At 40.1% G+C, this 19,748-nt stretch overlaps 3 protein-coding genes across 8 annotated transcripts in view; all 3 read left to right on the top strand.

Annotated features, from left to right (window-relative positions):
- arhgef1 (Rho guanine nucleotide exchange factor (GEF) 1) overlaps positions 1 to 13,575 on the top strand; it is a 39,045-nt gene extending 25,470 nt beyond the window's left edge. For 3 of the 5 annotated variants that reach the window (XM_077526287.1, XM_077526284.1, XM_077526289.1), the window contains 21 exons: positions 518 to 724; positions 1,202 to 1,343; positions 2,799 to 2,810; positions 4,394 to 4,522; positions 5,368 to 5,561; positions 5,673 to 5,819; positions 5,911 to 5,993; positions 6,120 to 6,245; positions 6,333 to 6,447; positions 7,024 to 7,124; positions 7,201 to 7,275; positions 7,388 to 7,463; positions 7,536 to 7,703; positions 8,251 to 8,338; positions 8,446 to 8,535; positions 8,604 to 8,656; positions 8,738 to 8,881; positions 8,961 to 9,062; positions 9,311 to 9,474; positions 9,552 to 9,656; positions 10,861 to 13,575. In XM_077526287.1, the coding sequence (XP_077382413.1) occupies positions 518 to 724; positions 1,202 to 1,343; positions 2,799 to 2,810; positions 4,394 to 4,522; positions 5,368 to 5,561; positions 5,673 to 5,819; positions 5,911 to 5,993; positions 6,120 to 6,245; positions 6,333 to 6,447; positions 7,024 to 7,124; positions 7,201 to 7,275; positions 7,388 to 7,463; positions 7,536 to 7,703; positions 8,251 to 8,338; positions 8,446 to 8,535; positions 8,604 to 8,656; positions 8,738 to 8,881; positions 8,961 to 9,062; positions 9,311 to 9,474; positions 9,552 to 9,626 (2,291 nt within the window). In that variant the 3' untranslated portion in view covers positions 9,627 to 9,656; positions 10,861 to 13,575. Of the gene's footprint in view, positions 1 to 517; positions 725 to 1,201; positions 1,344 to 2,798; positions 2,811 to 4,393; positions 4,523 to 5,367; positions 5,562 to 5,672; positions 5,820 to 5,910; positions 5,994 to 6,119; positions 6,246 to 6,332; positions 6,448 to 7,023; positions 7,125 to 7,200; positions 7,276 to 7,387; positions 7,464 to 7,535; positions 7,704 to 8,250; positions 8,339 to 8,445; positions 8,536 to 8,603; positions 8,657 to 8,737; positions 8,882 to 8,960; positions 9,063 to 9,310; positions 9,475 to 9,551; positions 9,657 to 10,600 lie in introns of all 5 variants that reach the window. The other 2 variants (XM_077526285.1, XM_077526288.1) reach the window with 2 other exon arrangements.
- Positions 13,576 to 14,252: 677 nt separating this feature from the next.
- Positions 14,253 to 18,875, top strand: cd79a (CD79a molecule, immunoglobulin-associated alpha). The gene is made up of 5 exons (XM_077526290.1): positions 14,253 to 14,737; positions 15,177 to 15,509; positions 18,045 to 18,160; positions 18,273 to 18,335; positions 18,403 to 18,875. The coding sequence occupies exons 1-5, from the start codon at positions 14,692 to 14,694 to the stop codon at positions 18,493 to 18,495; spliced, it is 651 nt and encodes a 216-aa protein (XP_077382416.1). The 5' UTR covers positions 14,253 to 14,691; the 3' UTR covers positions 18,496 to 18,875.
- Positions 18,876 to 19,403: 528 nt separating this feature from the next.
- Positions 19,404 to 19,748, top strand: part of lipeb (lipase, hormone-sensitive b) — a 31,466-nt gene continuing 31,121 nt past the window's right edge. The window contains exon 1 of one of the 2 annotated variants that reach the window (XM_077527801.1): positions 19,404 to 19,619. In XM_077527801.1, the coding sequence (XP_077383927.1) occupies positions 19,529 to 19,619 (91 nt within the window). In that variant the 5' untranslated portion in view covers positions 19,404 to 19,528. The remainder of the gene's footprint in view (positions 19,620 to 19,748) is intronic. The other variant, XM_077527802.1, reaches the window with a different exon arrangement.

Below are 19,748 nucleotides of genomic sequence, written 5' to 3'. Positions count from 1 at the left end.
ATAGAACATATTTGCAGAACTATTTTCCCCCGTTTAAACATAATTTCGTCTAACAAAAGTCCACTTTCAGAATGCTCGCAAAGTGAAAAGCTACAGACAGGCTAACTGAAATTAAAATAGATGGAAAATGTGTTTCTTTATGACAACGCTAAACTCAGACTTGCATACAGAGGGGGGGAATAAAAAGCTTAAAAATCAGCATAAAGTGGGGGCACAAACAATGAACTGGGGGTTCACTGTAGACAATAGTTCGGACCCTACTAATGGCCCCACTAGCATGTATGCATGTCCCCAATCACACTAGGAGGTTTTTGTTCACTTGATTGAGTGTTTGGTTGGTTGGTTGTAGATTGAGTCGCACACCCCCAAACCAAACTAACCCCACCGTCCCGTGTCATCGTTTTCACTAAACAAGGTGCATGTTGATGTGTTTTTTTTTTTTTTTTTTTAAATTGTTGCTGTTTATCCGCCATCTCTCTAAAACGTCCTGACTTGGCCCTCTTCTGCCGTATTCTAGCGGACAGGGACAAAGGGAGTCAGGAGCGTAAAGGTCCGACACCCATCCGAGGATCCTTCACCGACCCGTCGACGCCCGCCCTCCCCAGCAGGAAGCCGGGGTCCGGCACCGGCGGCGGCTCCGGCGCCTTGCCTTCGGTGGAGATCACGGACGGATCGGGCAGCAACGCCAGCTTGAGCAACAGCCCCGAGGTGCTGCACTCGGATGGTGAGTGGGATTTTTGATAACTTCATTATTTTTCATGTACAATTAATACATTTTAAAAGTAATTTTTCTACTTGCTGTCGACTGATGATGACAACATCACCTGTGCTGAGGAAGTAGGTAATGGCCAATCGTGGCTCACCTGTTTTCTGGGTTTGGTCAGTAAACTGAGCCATGATTGGTCGTTACCTACTTCCTTAGCACAGGCGATGTCATCATCAGTCGACTGCAAGTAGAACTAGACAAAATATTAACTTCTTACTGCTGAAAATGGCTCCAAGTATCCCTTTTAAGGTGTGATTCATTTATGACTAATTTTAAGTTAACTGTGGAAATCATGCAATTAATTACAAATAAAAATTGCAATCGACTGATAGCCCTAATATACAAACAGATTATGCAGTACAATGTGGGAATTAAATTATATTTAAGTTGACTTTCGCTTTGAAAACGTTGAATCGATGATTTGCAACATTGCAGGCCTCCCCAGCAATCGCCTGGAGCCGCTCATCTTGTCCGAATGGGCCGACGTGTCCCCCGTGGGACCGGGGGGCTCCCTCGGCGTCGGGGAGCCCTTCGTGATCAGCGACGCCCCCGCGGAGGAGAACCTGGAGAAGGACAGGTGAGGATGGAACGTGAATCCAAAGCGAAATGCATTTTGGTCCTCAGGCTGAGGATGTCTGTCCCTGCTGTGTGCTAGCTTGTTGCCATGCTTTCTCCCAGGGATGGCGCTACACCGGGGCTAGGGGGTGCTATAGAAACCATCAGAAAACCCTCCACCAGCATGTTATTTGATATTCTCAAATATATTTATAAATATAATTTTCTCAGCCCCCCATATATTGATCAAGCTCCCCTTTAGCCCCGGGAAAGAAAAACAATCCTGGAGTCGTTGCCTGCTCCCTCCATTGAAAAAAACATAGCACGTCCCCGTGTCCCTTCCATCTTTTCCTCTCCTTTTCTTCATTCCTTCGATTCTCTTTTGTCATCTTGTCTTTTCCTAATGTTTGAATCTGCACTTTTGTCGCCTTCTTCGCATCGTTTGTGATCCTGTTCAGCACAGAAGTGCAATGTTGCCAGGAATTGTTACAGTTTTAGGGGTCTGGTTCTTGGATTTGGACTCAAATCATAGGTTATTTTAGCATAGCAACACTGCTAAATTACGACTTTCTCATAAAGGTGATAAGGCAAATACTTGAGGATTATTTATTTTATTTTTTTTAAGGTTTTGGGGTGGCCCGCTAATTTATCCCACTAAAATATATCTGCCCCTTCACTGAGCAGAAGTTGAATCCCATCTCCACACTCAGAACCAAAACAACCATACTTGAAGTTTAGTGGTACTTTTTTGACAGCTACATTTCAAACACTGCTGACCCCCACCATTTTGTTTTTGATTTGTTTTTTTCTTACAGGCAATGTCAAGTTATTTTTAGTATATGCCGCGGGCTGCTAAGAAGTAGACGGAGGGCCCAAATGGCCCCCATGCCATTGTTTGGACACCATTGTGTTTAGGCCACATTTTTGAGGTTGGCCTAAAATTAAAATAATCATAATAATAGTATACATATATTTTTTGGACAATTTTTAACTAAAAACAGATAAGTGAGGTTTTTTTGGGGGGTTTTTTTGACGGAAGAGTTTTAAAAAATCATGCAAATTTTCTAGTAGCAAATCACATATATTTATAGTAACACTGTTTCAACAATTTTGGGGGTGGGGCATATTTTTGCTATTCATGTTAATGCCTGTATTACATTATGAAAATATGTTGTAATTAATAGGAAAAATTGTACCTCGATGACTGTTATTTCAATAAGAGGCTCAGTGAAGTATGAGATCCGTTTTTTGTGTTCGTTGTCGTCTGCTTATTTTGTTTGCCTGTTGACGATGTCTGCATGTCCGGCCAGGCGCACGCGGCGCCGTCTGCATTTGTGTCGCGCTCGTCTCCGTCGCGTGTGTGTTTGCGTGTGGTGCCAGCAGGCCGTGTTTGCGCTGAAGCGCCGCGTGGAGTCGGGTCTTGTCGTAAGTGTGCATCGCTGAGGTGTTAACGTTGTGGTGTCCCGTGTTTTCACAGACGCAAGACAAGGTGGGCACCTTTGACTGAGGCGCGGCCAATGCTTCACATGCACACCACATGCACACATGCACCACACGCACAAACAAAGCGAGTAGCAAAAGCACGAGTTAAGTATTGATTCCCTGACTTGACTTATTGGGTCCAACTGGATGGACTATTGCTAGTCGATGTTCATTTTGTTTGCACTTGCATTTTGCACGCTATTTGGAACGGAAATGTTACTCTGCAAGATTTGGATCTTGGTTTAGGCATATCGGCGCATCCATTGAAAAGCATGTATCACCCCAAATTTTGTGGTTATGCTCCAAATATTTTACTTTTTTTTTATTTTTTTTAAATCACTTAAATTTCAGGGGAATTTTCAGAATCTAAACAAAAAAACAATTAACTCACTTGCTCCCAGCCATTTTCACAGAAGCAATCCCGTTCGCTCGCGACTGTTTTACTGGATTTTGACTGATTTTTGCAAGGCCCACAGAATATTGTGTTTTAGTGCTATAAAAACATGGAACCCATCAAAAGAAAGATTAAAGTCTCTTCTTTCATCAGGATTTTTTTTTTATTTTCTTTATCGGTTTCTGTTTTGCAGCAATTAGCATTATAATAGAGCTATGTTTCATTAATCTTCACAATTATATTTAACATTATAAGTAATTTTGCTTTTTTTTTAACATGGCCCTGGTTGATCTCCTTTACTCTGCTGCCACCTGCTGGCCGTTTGTGTAATAACCATTTCTGCAACCATTCTTTGCAGTTGAGAGGCTGCATCAAAGCCTTCTGTATGCTCTAGCATACCCCCCCCCCCCAAAAAAAAAATGAATAACGTAGAAATACGTCTTTGGGACACTAAAAATATTAAGTTATTAGGAGCAAATGAGTTAAAAATTGATTCCGGTTTTTTTTTTTTTTTTGGGGATTGCCATGACAAAAGAATGGAAAAAAAAAAATGCTTTTATTAAGAGAAAAAAATACGCAGGGGACCTTTTAAAAAAATATGAATAAGAGCTGTGGCAAGAAATAGTTCATGCGGGTGATAACGCAAGACTATCCAATCCACAAATTTGTGCATGTCCACTCTAATAAATATTTTAAATGTTTACATTTTCTAAGACAAAAATTTCAAAATTTTGATAGATAATAAAAGTAAAGCACTCAAACTATCTCAGAAATCTGGGATCAAAACAGGGGGTGGATTTTTATGTATTTTTTTTGTTTAAAAATTATAATTAAATTGTTTTTTTTTCTCATAAAATAAACAAAAAAAAGTAATGTGATGATTCATTCATCAATCATTTGGAGATGCATGCATTTCATTGGACAAGGCCAGTATGAAACCTCACCTAGATGTTACGTGTGATTGTCTAACATCATGCATATTTTTTCATTTCTCTGTCGTATCCTTTTTTCCTTCTGTCTATATTGTCTTCTCATCTACTTCATCCTTCTTTCTTTTCAAACAATTCAAACGTCTTTCCACCTTATTGAATTATTTTCATGTACTTTCCCCTCTCCCGTCCACATTTTTTGCTGTCCTTGTTCCACGTCTTTTTCCCGTCCACTTGCGTCCACTCCCTCCCCCTCATCACCCGCAGTAAGAAGGTCGCGCGTAGCGCCAGCGCTCGCGTGGACCGCCAGGCTTCACGGCGTCGCGGCTCTTCCCGGGCCAAACAGTCGCGCTCTCGTAGCGACGTGGACCTGCAGCCGCCTTTCGGCCCCCATTTGTAAGATTGCACAGCAGGGATGGACACGAGCCTGCATTCAAATAAGTATCATTCATTTGCTCCGCCCAGAATGCAAATCTATGATTGAACATGTTTTTATTATGATATATTTATAGCATTTGTAGGTTACACGTCCTGAAACTAACAAAACCTTTAATTGAATTCATTTATTAGGTAGAGTTTTAACATTTAACCTTTTGTAACTGTCATACAAGCATAAGGAAAAGTTAACCACTGTGGTAGCGTAAAACGAAAACCGGATACTGAAAATTACACAATTATTTGACAGACAAAAAAAAGTCAAATATATGGCAAATATTGTAATTTTATTTATTCATTCATTTATTTATTTATTTTGCTTAAACAGCGCCAAAAGTCCATTTGAAAATGTATTTGTTTTTTATCTTTTTATTTATTTATTGCTTTAAAAAAATACAAAAAATTAAAATGTTTCAGAAAATTTGGGAATGCAATAAAAAATAATTTTTAATTGTTTTTTATTATTATTATTTTAAAATAATTTGAACATTGGATGTTTTTTGTGATTGAAGTTTTAATAAGTTTGACAATCTTTCTGATATGTAAAATGAAAATGAAAAAGGTTTGCAAGAAATTTAAAAGGAAAAACAAAGGTTAAAATATTTCAACAAACTATTTTGGTTAGATAGAAGAGGAAGAAAAAAAAAAAAAAGTGAAATTTTGTCAGGTGACATGTTGAAAATGTTTCTAAATAATTAGAAGAAAAAAAACTTGTTAATTGGAAATTGTTTAAAATTTAAAGAAAAAAAAAAGCGTATTGTAACCTTGTGTGCAAAAAGTCTGACTTGTGACACGTTCTGGTCCAGCAACGAAGGAATATCGACGGCGGTTTCGGACGGCTCGGGCTCGTCGCCCGCCAGCCCCACCCCCCAGCCCGAGGAGATGGAGCCGCGCCTGCTGGAGTTCGAGCAGGACCCGCCCAACTGGAGGGAGCTGGCCTCCCCGGAGGCGCTCTCCGCCCTCAGCAAGAAGGAGACCAAGAGGCAGGAGGTCATCAACGGTGAGAACGTGACGCGACAGCGAACATCTGCGATCGCCGCGGTTCGTCGTCCTTTTGCCGTCATTTTGACAGGAACGATTCATGTTTCTTCGATGAATTTCTTCAACGTAGAGTTGTTTGCCACGGAGCACGCCCACGTGCGCATGCTGAGCGTCCTTCAGATGGTCTTTTCCAAGCCTCTGGAGCGAGAGGAGCTGCTCACCGCCACCGAGCTGACCGCCATCTTCCCCAACCTGGATGAGATCATCGAAATGCACTGTGAGCCCTTTTACTGTATTTTGGGAGGAAGAAGAAGAAACCGACGCCAAAACGTTTTGAGTTGAAAGCGCTCCTGTCCTCTTTTGTCCAGATAACTTCTACGAGAACCTGAAGAAACTTCGTCTGGAGGACAACTTCATCGTCAAATCCATCAGCACCACCGTCCTCAACAGAGTCAGATTTCACTTTTTGTTTTGTTCCCTCTTTCCAACCTTTTAATTTGACATGCAGTCAAATGGATATTTCTTCTACTCGAAATGTAGATTTTTAAAAAAAAAGTTTTTTTTAATTGCATTTCAGTTTGAGGGCACGGAAGGGGAATGGTTCCAGAAGCTGACGGCCCGCTTCTGCAGTCACCAGTCGTGGGCCCTGGACCAGATCAAGAGCAGGCAGAAGAAGGAGGCTCGCTTCAACGCCTTCATCCAGGTACGGCGCACGTTAGCGAGCGCGACGGGCCGCCGACGGCCATCTTGGGGAGTGGTGACGCTGAAAACGCTGCCGCGGTGACGACAGGAGGCGGAGAGCAAGCCGCAATGTCGGAGGCTGCAGCTGAAGGACATCATTCCCATCGAGATGCAGAGGCTCACGAAATATCCGCTGCTGCTGGAGAACATCGCCAAGAACACAGGTGTGTGACAAACTACTGTAAATTTTGAGCAAAGGATGACACATGTATTTAAGCAAACTACATTTTTCTAGTATGAACCTCTGCTAGCTTAATGCTAACACAATGCAAAACGACATAGATGAGCTAACAAAACACGACATTACTTTAGTTAGAAAATCTGCTAGCGAAATGCTAACACACAATGCAAAACGCCATAGATGAGCTAACAAAACACTAGTTTGACAGTCTGCTAGCTTAATGCTAACTCACAATGCAAAACGCCTAATATGAGCTAACAATACACTACATTACTTTAGCTTGAAAGTCTGCTAGCTTAATGCTAACACACAATGCAAAACGCCATAGATGAGCTAACAAAACACTACATTACTTTAGTTTGAAAGTCTGCTAGCGCAATTCTAACACACAATGCAAAACGCCATAGATGAGCTAACAAAACACTACATTAGTTTGAAAGTCTGCTCGCTTAATGCTAACACATAATGCATAACGCCATAGATGAGCTAACCAAAATTAGCATTGATAAGCAAGGGCTACTGAACATTATAAGTTGAATGTGGCCGTCGTGTGTGGCAGAGCATCCCGGCGAGAAGGTGCGCATCCATCAGAGCGCCGAGTGCTGCCGAAAGATCCTCAACCACGTCAACGAGGAGGTCAAAGTGATGGAGAACTTTCTGGTGAGAACCTCAACGCCGTTACCGACCCGCTCGTCGGCCCTCAAGTTGAGATTTACGCCCTAACTCGATTGTGCAGACGCTCAAGGACTACCAGCGGCGATTGGACACGTCAGGCCTCAAGCCCAGTAATGAGCTCTACACGGAATATAAGGTGCATGTTTATTTATTCGTCCATAAAATGCAAAATTTTAGCTTGTGATATTTTCAGAGGTTGATGTGGGCAGCAGAGATGTCTCCATCTTTTTATTTTTATTTTTTATTAGAACATTGACCTGACCCAGAAGATTATGCTGTATGAAGGCCCCCTCACGTGGAAGGTCACCAAGGAAAAGACGGTCGGTAAGTAACGCACTTTTCTGACTTAAGCAAAAGGCTGATGATGGTCCAATCAGCGCGCGTTGTCGCCGCCAGAGGTGCAGTGCGTGCTGCTGGGCGACCTGCTGGTGCTCCTGCAGAGGCAGGACGACAAGATGGTGCTCAAGTGCCAGAGCAAGAGCATCATCGCCGTGCAGGAGGGCAAGCAGATGCTCAGCCCCATCATCAAGCTCGACTCGGTCTTCCTGCGGGAGGTGGCCACCGGTTAGTCACGCACACGCATACACTGTAAATGTGTATATATAAAGCAGAAGAAATAAACATTGTTAGAAAGTGGACAATGTTTTTAATTAAATTATTTTTTTTATTTGAAAACCCTGCTCAATATTTTCTTTTCTTGAAACAGTTAAAGGGATACTTCAATTAGCCCATTATAGCAATAAAAAGTTATATTTTGTCCATAATTAATTTGATATTTTCATTATTTTTCACATACAAATAGTACCTTTAAGAACACATTTTGTTACTTGCTGTCAACTGAAAATGACATCACAAGGGCTCCGGTAACCAATCACAGCTCACCTGTTTTCTAGGTTTGGTCATGTGACATTCACAAGCTGAGCTGTGATTGGTTATGAAATTGTGATTGGTTTGTACGTGAAAAATAATGAAAATATCACATTTATTGTAGGCAAAATATTAATGTTTGACTCCCAAAAATGGCTAAATAAGTAAAGTATCCCTTTAAGGAGAACGTACATTTTTTGCAATCTTGACTCGTAAGTCGCTGACGTTGGTGACTTGCTTGTAGACGTGAAGGCCTTCTACGTGATCTTCACGTGGGACAGCGGTGCGCAGATCTACGAGCTGGTGGCTCAGTCGGTGGCCGAGAGGAAACTGTGAGTGCTTTTTTTTTTTTTTCTTTCTTTCTTTTCAGGTTCAACAGGTGACATTTTTCTTGCCGTTTCTTCTTTTATCATACATCTTCTATATTGCGTGTGTACAGGTGGACGAATGTGATCAAGTCAGTCGTGGATGATCTGAAGAAGAGCGGAGCGCCCATGAGGATCAACCTCCCTCCTGGAAGCGGAGCGAGGTGAGTGTGTACTTGTGTCCGTGTTTGCGTGTGTGTATCCATCTTCTGAAGATGTGTGTGTGTCTCAGGCTGAGCGCCACTCAGAGCCCCACGGAAAATGGCGGGTTGAAGAGTAGCGGCGGTGAGACACCGATTGACAAATCCATGCTCATTAGCATCGTTTGCTAGTTGACTCACAGCTGAAATGTGCGTGCGTGCGCAGATCGCGATAAGGACGGCCTGAGCGACGACAAGTCGTCGGATCCGCGGCACTCTCTGATCGACTTCCTGTCCGACAAAGGCTTCGACCTGCTGGGACACTCCAACAGCGATCAGGAGATGATGGCCGCCAGCGCTCTGGACCAAGGTGAGCCGCCGTCCTCCCGCGTGGCCCGTGATGTCATCACTTATCAAGCTCCTCCCCCCTGCTCCTCGTCTTGTCACAGTCATGCTGCTGAAGAGGCTGCTGGTGGGGAGCATCAGCCTGTCGGAGGACGGAGAAAACGGGGAGGAGCCCGATCTAGAGATGGACAGTTGTCAGTCAACAGGTACTTGCCGGTGCCTTGAGATGCAAGTTTGACTCGACGCTTGTGTCGCAAGTCATTTTTAAATTAACCAATGAAAATGAATGGGATTTTTTGATTACCAAAAAATAGTACTCTGTAAAACCGGAATAACAAGTTAATCCACACCACACTATTATATTTTGATGTTTGTCCTGATGGTGATACTTAACATTTTGAGAACTGCAGTATCTGATTTGAGCGTTGAGCTAATTGAACCTGGACTTCCTTAGACGAAGGCCAGACGGCGGCCGAGGAGGAGAAGGAAATCGTGGGCGCCAAGGGGGACGCGGAGAGCCTCCCCTCGGACACGGCCAAGTTGGTCTTGTCCCCGCACAGGATGGCGCAAGTGTGCCGGGGGCTCCTCAGCCTGGAGCAGCAAATCAAGAGACTCCAGGTGATTTGGCGAGGAGAATAGCGTTTTAGTAAGGATGAGCGCTAAGTAAGGAGCTCTTGCGTTTGTGTATCTTGTAGACTATAGAAGAGGAACATCACAGGCTACAGGAGGCGCTGTCCAAGTTCTCATTGGAAGGCGGCCATTTTGTCTAAGACGCCGTCACGCCACCTGCTGGACATTAGGTGAGACGAACAAGTCGAAAGGTAGTGACGACAACAACGCATAAGCGAGCCAACACAAACAGGAAGTAGCCTTGTTTGGGTGTGAAGTAGGTTACGCCAAAATAAAACAAATAATAAAAGTGAAAAATATCATTCAAAAATTAAATCCAAAAAATAATAATATAAATGGAAATAATTGATCAACCAATAGATAAATAGTTCAACCTCAGACACACTTAGGACCATCCCACTCATTTGAATAACATTTCCTTGCGCATTTCATGCTGACATTGTCTGCAATATGAAATAAATATGAGAGCAGAGTTTTGTAATTTGATTGATAATTATAATATTAATATATAAAATATATACCGTAACTAGAATTGTTTATTCACACATTTATTTTTATATATTTTTTTCATATATTTCTTGTTTTCATTTCCATTTATATTATTTTTTTGTATTTAATTTTTGCATAAAATTTTTTAAATATTTTGATTTTTATTTTACAAGCTTGCCAAAACAAACAGGAAGTAGCCTGCTTTGGGTTGGGTACACCAAACTGCCAAAAAAAAAAAAAAAAAAGGAAAAAATAAAAATGAACATAAAAATACCATCCAAAAATTACACACAAAAATAATAATATAACTGGAAATAACTGATCAACCAATAGATAAATAGTTCAACCTAAGACACACTTAGGACCGCCCCCTCATTTGAATAACATTTCCTTCCCCATTTCATGCTGACATTGTCGGCGACATGAAATAAATAAATATGAGAGCATGTTTGTAATTTATTGATTGATATCTTAATTATATTTATTCTCATTTATTTTATTTAAATTTTGTTTTTCATATATTTATTGCTTTCATTTCCATTTATATTACTTTTTATATTACATTTTTGAGTGACATTTTTTAACATTCAGTTTTATTACCATTTTATTTGTATAATTTTGGCAGGTAAGAAGGGCACGTGAGGAAATTGTTCCTTTCTTCCCACGCCATCTGACTTGTACCTCAGAGATCCACTTGGAAACCACATTAATTACTGATTCCTTCATGCTATAATATTGTCAATCAAATTTCGATATTTTTTTTTACCCCTCAATTTCCCAATTGTGCATTTAAATTATTGGCTGGTAAATGTAGAACAGCTGCTCCCGTGTAACATTTAATGAATCCTTGTGTTTTGTTTTGTTTTTGTGTTTTTTTTTGTTCAGGTATTTTTTGTTTTTTTTGTTTTTTGTACTGGTACTGGTTTGGAGTGCAAAGAAGCTTTTCCGGAAACGTCCACAAACCTTCCCGTTGCTACGACAACACTCGGACGGGTCCTGGATATTTGCTGGAGGATGAACAAAAGGGGGAGGAAAATGGCTTTTGGCGGCCACTGCTGTGGAATGCGTGAGTTTGGGGATGCCATGTCATGTAGCGCTACGTAGCGTTACGTTGAGTTGCGTAACATTCGCATTCTAGCGAGCCTTGCCTAGCATTGCGCTGCGTTACATATAGCGTTCTGCTGCCTAGCGTAGCGTTGAATGCGTGTAACAAAAGAAAGCAAGGATTTGAAAGAACCAAAAAAAAAAAAAGTGTGTATTTGCAGACAGGTGCCAAAAAACAAAAAAGCTACACAATCAATACTTTTTTTGCTGCTCCGCACACGTGCACAGCTGAAGGAATCAAACGTCACATAATAGCCAAAATGATGCAAAGTTGCCTTAGGAAGCCATTTTTAAAACACCGCTATCAACGACACGGTGTTATTTCTTTGCCAAAGCACAACGGAAAGGTTTTATTCTTATAGTTGAAAAATGATGGCGAGGAAAAGGCGCGTGCGCAAGTGTGAGGTTGTTTCAAGCTTCTTGTCGTAACGGACGTCGTCGCTGTCTTTAGGAATCGTATCGCCCAACAAGTTGTTAATAATGGAGATTTTCTTTTTCTTTGTGTTGACTGTTATTTATTCCTTTTTGGGGGCTTTTGGGTTTACTCCAAGTGGACGCGAGGCAGCGCTGGGTCCACGACCGGCAGTGTAGACGTGAAGGCTGACGTAGAACGTAGAACAAAATGGAACGGAGTCACGAGTTTGGTTCAAGCGAAGCTGATGCAAGTCGATGATTATTGTCATAGTAACCGTGGAAAATGTTAGAGAGTATTGTAGGAAATTGTTGTCGATGCCATATTTTCTCAAATAGTGGCCAACACTTCCAGTAAGACAGACTGATATCAACTGCTTATGAAATGTGACGATTGCCACTAGTCGCTGACGAAAAATACATGCATTTCAATGCTGCTGCTCACCAAAACAGCAGCACCTTCTGAAGAAAACATAGCAATTAAAAGTTCAGAGTTTCTTATCTCTGTAGTAATACAAAATGTGGTGATTAGATTTATCCACATCTGAAAAATGAATGCCTCAATTGACGTATGAAATAGGGATGTAATGATATCCAAATATCACGATACGATATGAAGGTCACAATATGACAATTATCACGATGTTGTGGAGGACGTTGGCGATACAAAAAGAGGTCACAATATTGTAAAAATAAAATAAAATAAAATTGAGCTCATACTAAAAAAAAAAAACCCACAATGTTGTGTTTTTGTACATTACAGCACTGCAAATAAACAACCTACAATCTTGAATAACACTTAATATTATTATTACGCACACATTGAGTTCCTCCACATCGTGACTCGCTTCACAAGCATATTACGTGCCTCTTCATCTGACGATTACCGGCGATTTTAAACATAGGAGGGCCTAAACATGAAGGTGAAAATTAAACTGCACTTAAAAAAATGGCCACCAGAGGGTGCTATAACTGCACAAATGAAACAGATGTGCTGCTTTTAATACCATGACATGATAACGACGGTATATTGTGGCAGTTTTAATATAGCGATATCACGATATTGTCTATCGTTATATCCCTGTTATTAAATATAATGAATGGAAATATAATAATTCCAAAAATATCAAAATAAAAGCCTGACCCATCTGCAGTTGAGTAAAAAAATAAAATAAAGGTCACTATTTGTGAGAATAAGGAAAATCCGCAGGTGTAAAAGTGGAGGGGCCCGGCGCTGCTGCACTTTGTCGCCCACTTTTGACTGACGCGAGTCGTGAACAGCGTTTGCTTTGATGGCGGATTATTTTATATCTTAAGCAGCGCAGGACCAAAGAGGCAAAAAATGACGCTCTATTATTTCATTTAATGACTTTCCACGTGTGCCTGCTTCAATGCAAAGTTGAATTAGTGGAGTGAGTACGTACGTGACAGACAATTCCGGCAGCCAGTGGAGAGAAACGCTCACTAAAGTCGAAACATTGTGGCCTTGTTGTTGCATAGCAACCACTGCCATCACGTAGCAAACATTTGATTTTGTTGCACTGGTGCCAAAAATGATTTGATTAAAAAAAACAGAAAAAGACAGCCCTCTTTTTTTTTTCTTTTTTTTTCCGTGTGTATTTGCGGAAAAGTTGGCCAATATAAAATCGGTTTTGCCGGCAAATGGTGACGCTTGGTTGGCACCTTTTACCATAGGACATGAATTGCATTTGAATGTGTCAAAAATAGACACTTGAGGTAGAAAAATGTTCTATAAACTATTCTTGTAATATTAGATGGGGCGGGGGGCCTTCACATAATAATCAACTGCTATTTCTTTAAAGTACCGCATTGGAATTGGCCAAACAATAAAAACTTAGAGCTTGTATTATATTTACAGAATGTAACATAGTTGTTTTTTTTTCTCTCTCTTTCTCTCTTCTAAGTGATGACTATGCAAGAAGTATACTGTGTATTTTGGGTTTTGATTTTATTGAGGCTGTTTAAAGGATGTAAACTTTAAGGACAACAAATGTGGTACGTTGTTTTGTTTTTTAATAAATTGGGGAAATAAGCATGTCTCCTTTTTTTTCCCACTGTTTTATACCAAGGACTTATGAGTCAGCAGTTTGTTTGTTTTTAATGACTCAGCAGATAAAGATTTGCTTTCAACAAAGTTGGAGTTGTTGGAAGCTCTAATGAACACAATCTGTTCCAGAATGCTGCTTGAGCAATTTTTTCATATTGGAAACGAGAATTTAATCATTGTGAACACACAAGGTCAAAACCACAGCTTTAATCTTTTGATAATGGAAGCAAACTTAACGTGAAAAGCACACCAGGCTTTGAAAATGACACGCTACTAGCAGAAAATGTCATCATGGTCTCTGTGGGCGCGCTCGCTTCTCTTTGTTAGCATAAAAGCATAATTGTATTGAAGTCACAAATTCACAATATCAATGAAGGAATACCAATGTACAAGCTAAAATTGAATTGAGAGGCTATCACTTGCTATATGTTAGTATAGCAACTGCTAGTGTGTTACTGTTATTGCTTCAATTAGCAACTGCTAGCGTCTAACTGTTAGCATGTTATCGCTTCTATTAGCAACTGCTAGCGTGTTACTGTTAGCATGTTACCGCTTCTATTAGCAAATGCTAGCGTGTTACTGTTAGCATGTTATCGTGACTGAAGGAACAATGTAAAATGTTCCTCGATCTACTTAAGTGCTGTGTTTACTCATGTTATGTTGCTATTTTGCTTTAAATGCTAAAGTTTTTTGTTTTTGTTTTTTTGTTTTTTAAGCATTTAACCGGTTCACTAGCATACTATGTTTTTCAGTTCACATTTGAAATATAACCCAACTAAAGGGCCTTGTGTAAAATCCTTATTGTGAATTGGTTTGCTATATTCTAGCCCACCAACTGTTAGCATATTAGCGTTGGAGAACGTATACATTTCAGGCATGAGATGTCCCCCAAATTTACAACATGGTCGCCACAAGTTGTTAACATGCTAGCTGTTAGCGTTGTTAAGTTAGAATAGTTGTAGTGTTTCCATTCTGATCCCTTTTTTGACGATACGTGCTACGCAGCTGGGACTTTTTATGCAAATACGTCATCGCTCATTGAAGCGTAAATCCTGACAGAACAACAAGACGCGTTATTTTTGTTACAACAACAGGCAGTTGTTATTTGTCCAGGAAGATCTTTCATAAGCAAGATGGTCATAGTCTGCTGTAGCATTTTGATCATCAGCTGCATAGCAGGTAAGTCTGACCAATAACATTTTGAACATATGCAAAAATTAATAAATAAAATGGTAGTGGTGATTAAATGTGAATGTAGAATAAAAGAAACTTTTATTGAATACATAATGCTGTTTGTCACAAATAATTGGTTCATACTATAATTGTATTCTTACATAATACACACAAAAATAAAAATAAAAAATCAGAGTGAATCTTTTTCATTTGTTTTTTCCATTTTAACCCAAATGCGGCTTTTGAGGCCAACGTTTGCCCATCCCTAATACAGTATACTGTGTGGTTGTTATATTATTGATTGATATTTTCTTTTAGTATCACACTCTCCTTTTTATAGCATCTCTGAAGAGTTTTATTATCTCTGAGATCATAAAAGTTACTACTACCTGTGGGAAACGTGTATTTGCGATTTATGAGTGTTAAGTGTACTTTGTGCGTGTAGTGGTCTCCAGCGGCATGAAGGTGTCCTTGGAGGTGGACAGACCTTGGCTGAGGGTCCATTTGTCTCAACGGGCTGCGCTGGAGTGCTGCTACCGGACCGGCGCGGCCTCCCTCCGAACCACCTGGTTCGTGCACAACCAGCCGGCCAACGGCACCGCCGTCCCGGTTCCGGTCCGCGCATCAGACCAGGTTAGCTCGGGTTACAGGATGCGCGGCGGGGTCACCTGCGGGACCCTGACCTTTGCTGAGGTGAAGGTGGCCGACTCGGGCCTGTACAGGTGTTGGTTCAACGACGCCGGCGTATTCACGCCCGGTACCTACCTGCAGGTCTACGGTAAGCAAGCAGAAAACCGTGTTCTTTGTTTTTGTTCTGCCTCCCATTTATTTTGGGTGTAATTCCACTGGTGACCACAAGATGGTGGCATACTATTTTGTTTGACAGAAGAATGAAAACAGGAAGTATTTCAAGTCACTCTAGTTTTTGCTGAATTTGACTGCGACGGCTGTAGGTTCATTTTATAATGTAGATTTTTGGTCGTGATTATTAATGCCTATACCAAGGATATTTTAGTTAACTAAAACGAATGAAAAAAACTATAACTAAAATTCAAAAAACAGTTTCGTTAACAAAATAAAGTAAAAACGAAAATGCTTTTTAAAAAAAAAAATAAAAAAAAATGAAAACTAACAAACTATATGTTTACAAAACAAACTAAAACTAACTATGATTATAGCAAAAATGTCCTTAATTTTAATCTTTGGTAATTAATTCAATGCATGAGCCTGTGGGGATGATTTTAAATGTGATTTTAAGTAATTTATTTTGATATGAACCTTCAGATGACGTCGCTCCCATGGTGTTTTTTAAATATTGCGCACAAATAATACACATTTAAAAAAAAAAAAAAACTAATACTGAAACTAACTAAAACAAAACTAGAACGAAACATTTATTAATTAATACGTAATGTATACATATAGTGTTCTATTGCTACAAAAACATGGAACCTACCAAAAGAAATATTAGTCTCTTCTTTCACCAGGAAAAAAAAAATTTATTTGTATTTGTTTCCGTTTTGCATCACTTAACATTAGAATATAGCTAAGTTTCATCATTATTCATATTTCTGGTGAAAACGATAGCAAAAAGAGCTTGTTGCAACATGGCTGACCTCTTATACACTGCTGCCACCTGGTGGCTGTTTTTGTAAGAACTGCTGTATCAAAGCCTTCTATATGCTCTAGCTAGCATAAAAGAAAAAAAACATGGAAATACGGTTTTGGGAGTGACGGACAAAGTATTAAATGTATTTATATGTTTTGGGGTTTGAATTGGTTAAATATCTAAAACTAATACAAACTAGCAGAACCACCCTGAAAATTAATTCAAACTAACTAAATAATCAAAACGTAACTCAAATGAAAAATTCCAAAACTATAATAACCCTGGCGTATACTACGATGATCGGTCCAAGCTTAGTTAGCGCTCTCTAAGCGCTATTTGCTATCTTGACATATGTTAGCATGTTAGCATTCAAGCCATCTCCGAGTAAGGTCACAGGTGGCGTGCAAACGCGGGAGTCAAGCGCACGCTGAGCGGTGCTAACACCTCGTAAGCCATAAATCCTGTTAAAGTCACTCCGCGTTGTCGTGTCAGTGTTAGCATCTTTATTTGCTTGTCTAGCTAATCTGCACTCGACAAGGATCCCGTTTAAAATGGCCCTTGCTCATTGCCGATAAGTGCGGGCCCTTCCCACGGTGAAAACGCAGATTCTTTTTGTGCTAATCTTATTAGCTGCTGATGTGAAAGAACCTACGGCGGGGGATTATGCGATAACACTTACCTAACAGTCCGATTGTCCATTTATGTTTGAGATTCCAAATGGTTCACTTGTGTAATCAAGCAAGTTGAAGTAAATCTTGGGAGTCTGTTTCTCGTGACACTGATGCAAAAAGTTGGCATTTTTTGTCGCGTTATTGTGTTGCTGTTCTGATACGGAATGCAGGTACAAATATGAGCTAGTATTTTCCTTTTTTTTTTTAAGTTTTCTACGTCAATGTTCTCTACGAATTGTAGTGGTACGAAGTTGAGACATGAGGAATGATTTCACCTTTAACTGTTTTGCATTTTTCCTGTTATGTTATTGTGAATAAATACGTTTTTTTGACATTATTCCGTGCCGTTGTTTCGAATAATCGACACCAGCACGGAAAGGAGTGATGAAGTTGAACCAGATTTTTTTTCCATCCTTATTTTCAGTTGCCACCATTTTGTGTAAACTGCACCGACATGAAAAGTTTAATAAATTCTTAACTCATTCACTCCCAGCCATTTTCACAGAAGCCACTCCCGGCTGTTTTACTGGATTTTGAGGGATTTTGCAAGCCCCACAGAATATTGTGTTCTATTGCTAGGAAAAAGGAACATATCAAAAGAAAGATTCGAATCTCTTCTTTCATTAGGGAAAAAAAAAGTATATTTATATCTCTTTCTGTTTTGCAGCAATTAGCATTAGAATATAGCTAAGTTTCATCATTATTCACAAATCTGCTTAGGATTGTGGGGAAACAGCTTGTTTTCATCATCGCCCTGGTTGATCTCTTATACTCTGCTGCCAACTGCTGGCCATCTTTGGAATTACTACCATTTTTTTATCACCTATTCTCTGCAGTTGAGAGGCTGCATCAAAGACTTCTATATGCTCTAGCATAGAAAAAGAAAAGAAAAACAAATAAATACGTCTTTGGGACACTTAAAACATTAAAAAAAAAAAAAAAAACGTATTTTGGGAGTTTTAAGAGGCAAAGTCAGGATCAATGCTGAAAGTTGGACTTTAAATTTGCTTTGAATCTGTGTGTGTGCATGCAGAGCCGCTGAAGAAGACGATAAACCTCAGCGAAAAGACCAAAGATAACATCCTGATGGCCGAGGGCTTCTTACTTCTCCTGTGCGTCTTGGTGCCTTCGGCCACGCTCCTCTGCAAGGTCTTTTTTTTTTTTTTTTTTTTTTGCTAACAAATTAGCGGCACAACATGGAAAAAGTTCCAGCAGACAAAGCATCAAATTGACCAAAATGACTTTCTCCCCTTTCTCTCAGTCAAAGCAGCTCCATGCCCTTGAGCAGAAGAAGGCGACGAGGGAAGAGGAGAACATCTATCAGGTGCGGGCGAGCGACATCCGTGTTTTTGTCATAATTATTGGTGACTTGTGGTAACTTTCATCCCCAGGGTCTCGATCTGAACGACTGTGACAAGGCAATGAGCCTCTATCAGGATCTGGTTGCCAACGAGCAGGAGGAAATCCAGCTGGAAAACCCATGAATGGAACGGAAGAAACTAAATTAAGGGGGGTTTGGGGGGTGGGGGGCAGAAAGAGAAGTCTTTGTTTAGTGTGTCATGTCTGCAAGTTCAAAGATTCGTTACTGCATGCATGGCTTTTTGTATCCAACATAGTCTTGAATCTGCTTGTAAAGACAACTCACTTGTACATGAAATTAAAATGCAACAATAGTTTTTTCAACTCTTCTGTGAGTTATACTAAATATGTAAGCAAATATTACTCAACTATTGGGGGCTTCCCTGAGGTTTTGGGTTTGTTTTAAGAATTGCACGGTGATGACTTTTAAAATGTGATATTTACAATGCGTTTCATTTTAAGCTCATTTTAATCAAAATAAAAAGTACATTTTTTTTACATTTTATTTTGATTTGTAAAGAATTTCTTTTCATTCATCCATCCATCCATTTTCTTGACCGCTTATTCCTCACAAGGGTCGCGGGGTTCTTTTCATTATTTAAAGCTAATTTCATTGTACTTTTTAAAATGTGGTTATTTGTTTAAATTAAAAAAAAAAGCATGTATATTCACTGCGTGTACACACAGTACTCTTGATTAAAATCTATACTTTAAATTTGTTTTCTGAAGTATAAATATATTTTGGTTGTGTATACATTCATATTTATATCTAGTATTAGGACCTGTGCTTTTTAAATTGTTTTATAAAGTATAAATGTATTTTCTTTATGTAGACATGAATATTTTTAGCTCTTCTTAGGCTATGTACTTTTTAAAAATTGTTTTACAGTTAAAGTATAAATGCATTTTCATTGCATGTTTTTTTTTCTCCTCATTGCATGTTTACGTTGGTATTTTAACGTTCTGTGACGCCATGGGACGGGTCCAAGCAACGCACAGATTCTGATTGGCTGCCTTGCCGAGACGCGCCACTCCCATTGGCTAAAGCGAGACTTGCTGGGCGGAGCCTCGGCGCCCCGCGAGGCAGGTAGGGGCGACGACTTGCTCGCTGGAGAGGCGGCAGCGGTGGTGTTGGCGAGTCAACAACAGCGAGTGGACATGGCGTCGAGCAAGAAGAGCGGTGGGAGCGGAAGGTTCGACAAAGGTGCCAACGGAAGACGCTCGACTAGACAGAAGGAGGCTCCAGTGGGTGAGTTGAGTTTTTTTTTTGTGTGTGTGGTTTGACGTCTTGGAATGACATCTTACCCCGAGTCCGCCCCTAATATACTTTTGAGTTCCCTGCAAGCTTAGCCGCTAACTACACTAGTTGGCTTTTAAG

Source organism: Festucalex cinctus, chromosome 7 (genome assembly GCF_051991245.1).
Source record: "Festucalex cinctus isolate MCC-2025b chromosome 7, RoL_Fcin_1.0, whole genome shotgun sequence".
Taxonomy (NCBI): domain Eukaryota; kingdom Metazoa; phylum Chordata; class Actinopteri; order Syngnathiformes; family Syngnathidae; genus Festucalex; species Festucalex cinctus.
The sequence above is the reverse complement of the archived record's forward strand: the minus strand, read 5'-3'. Positions and strand labels throughout refer to the sequence as shown.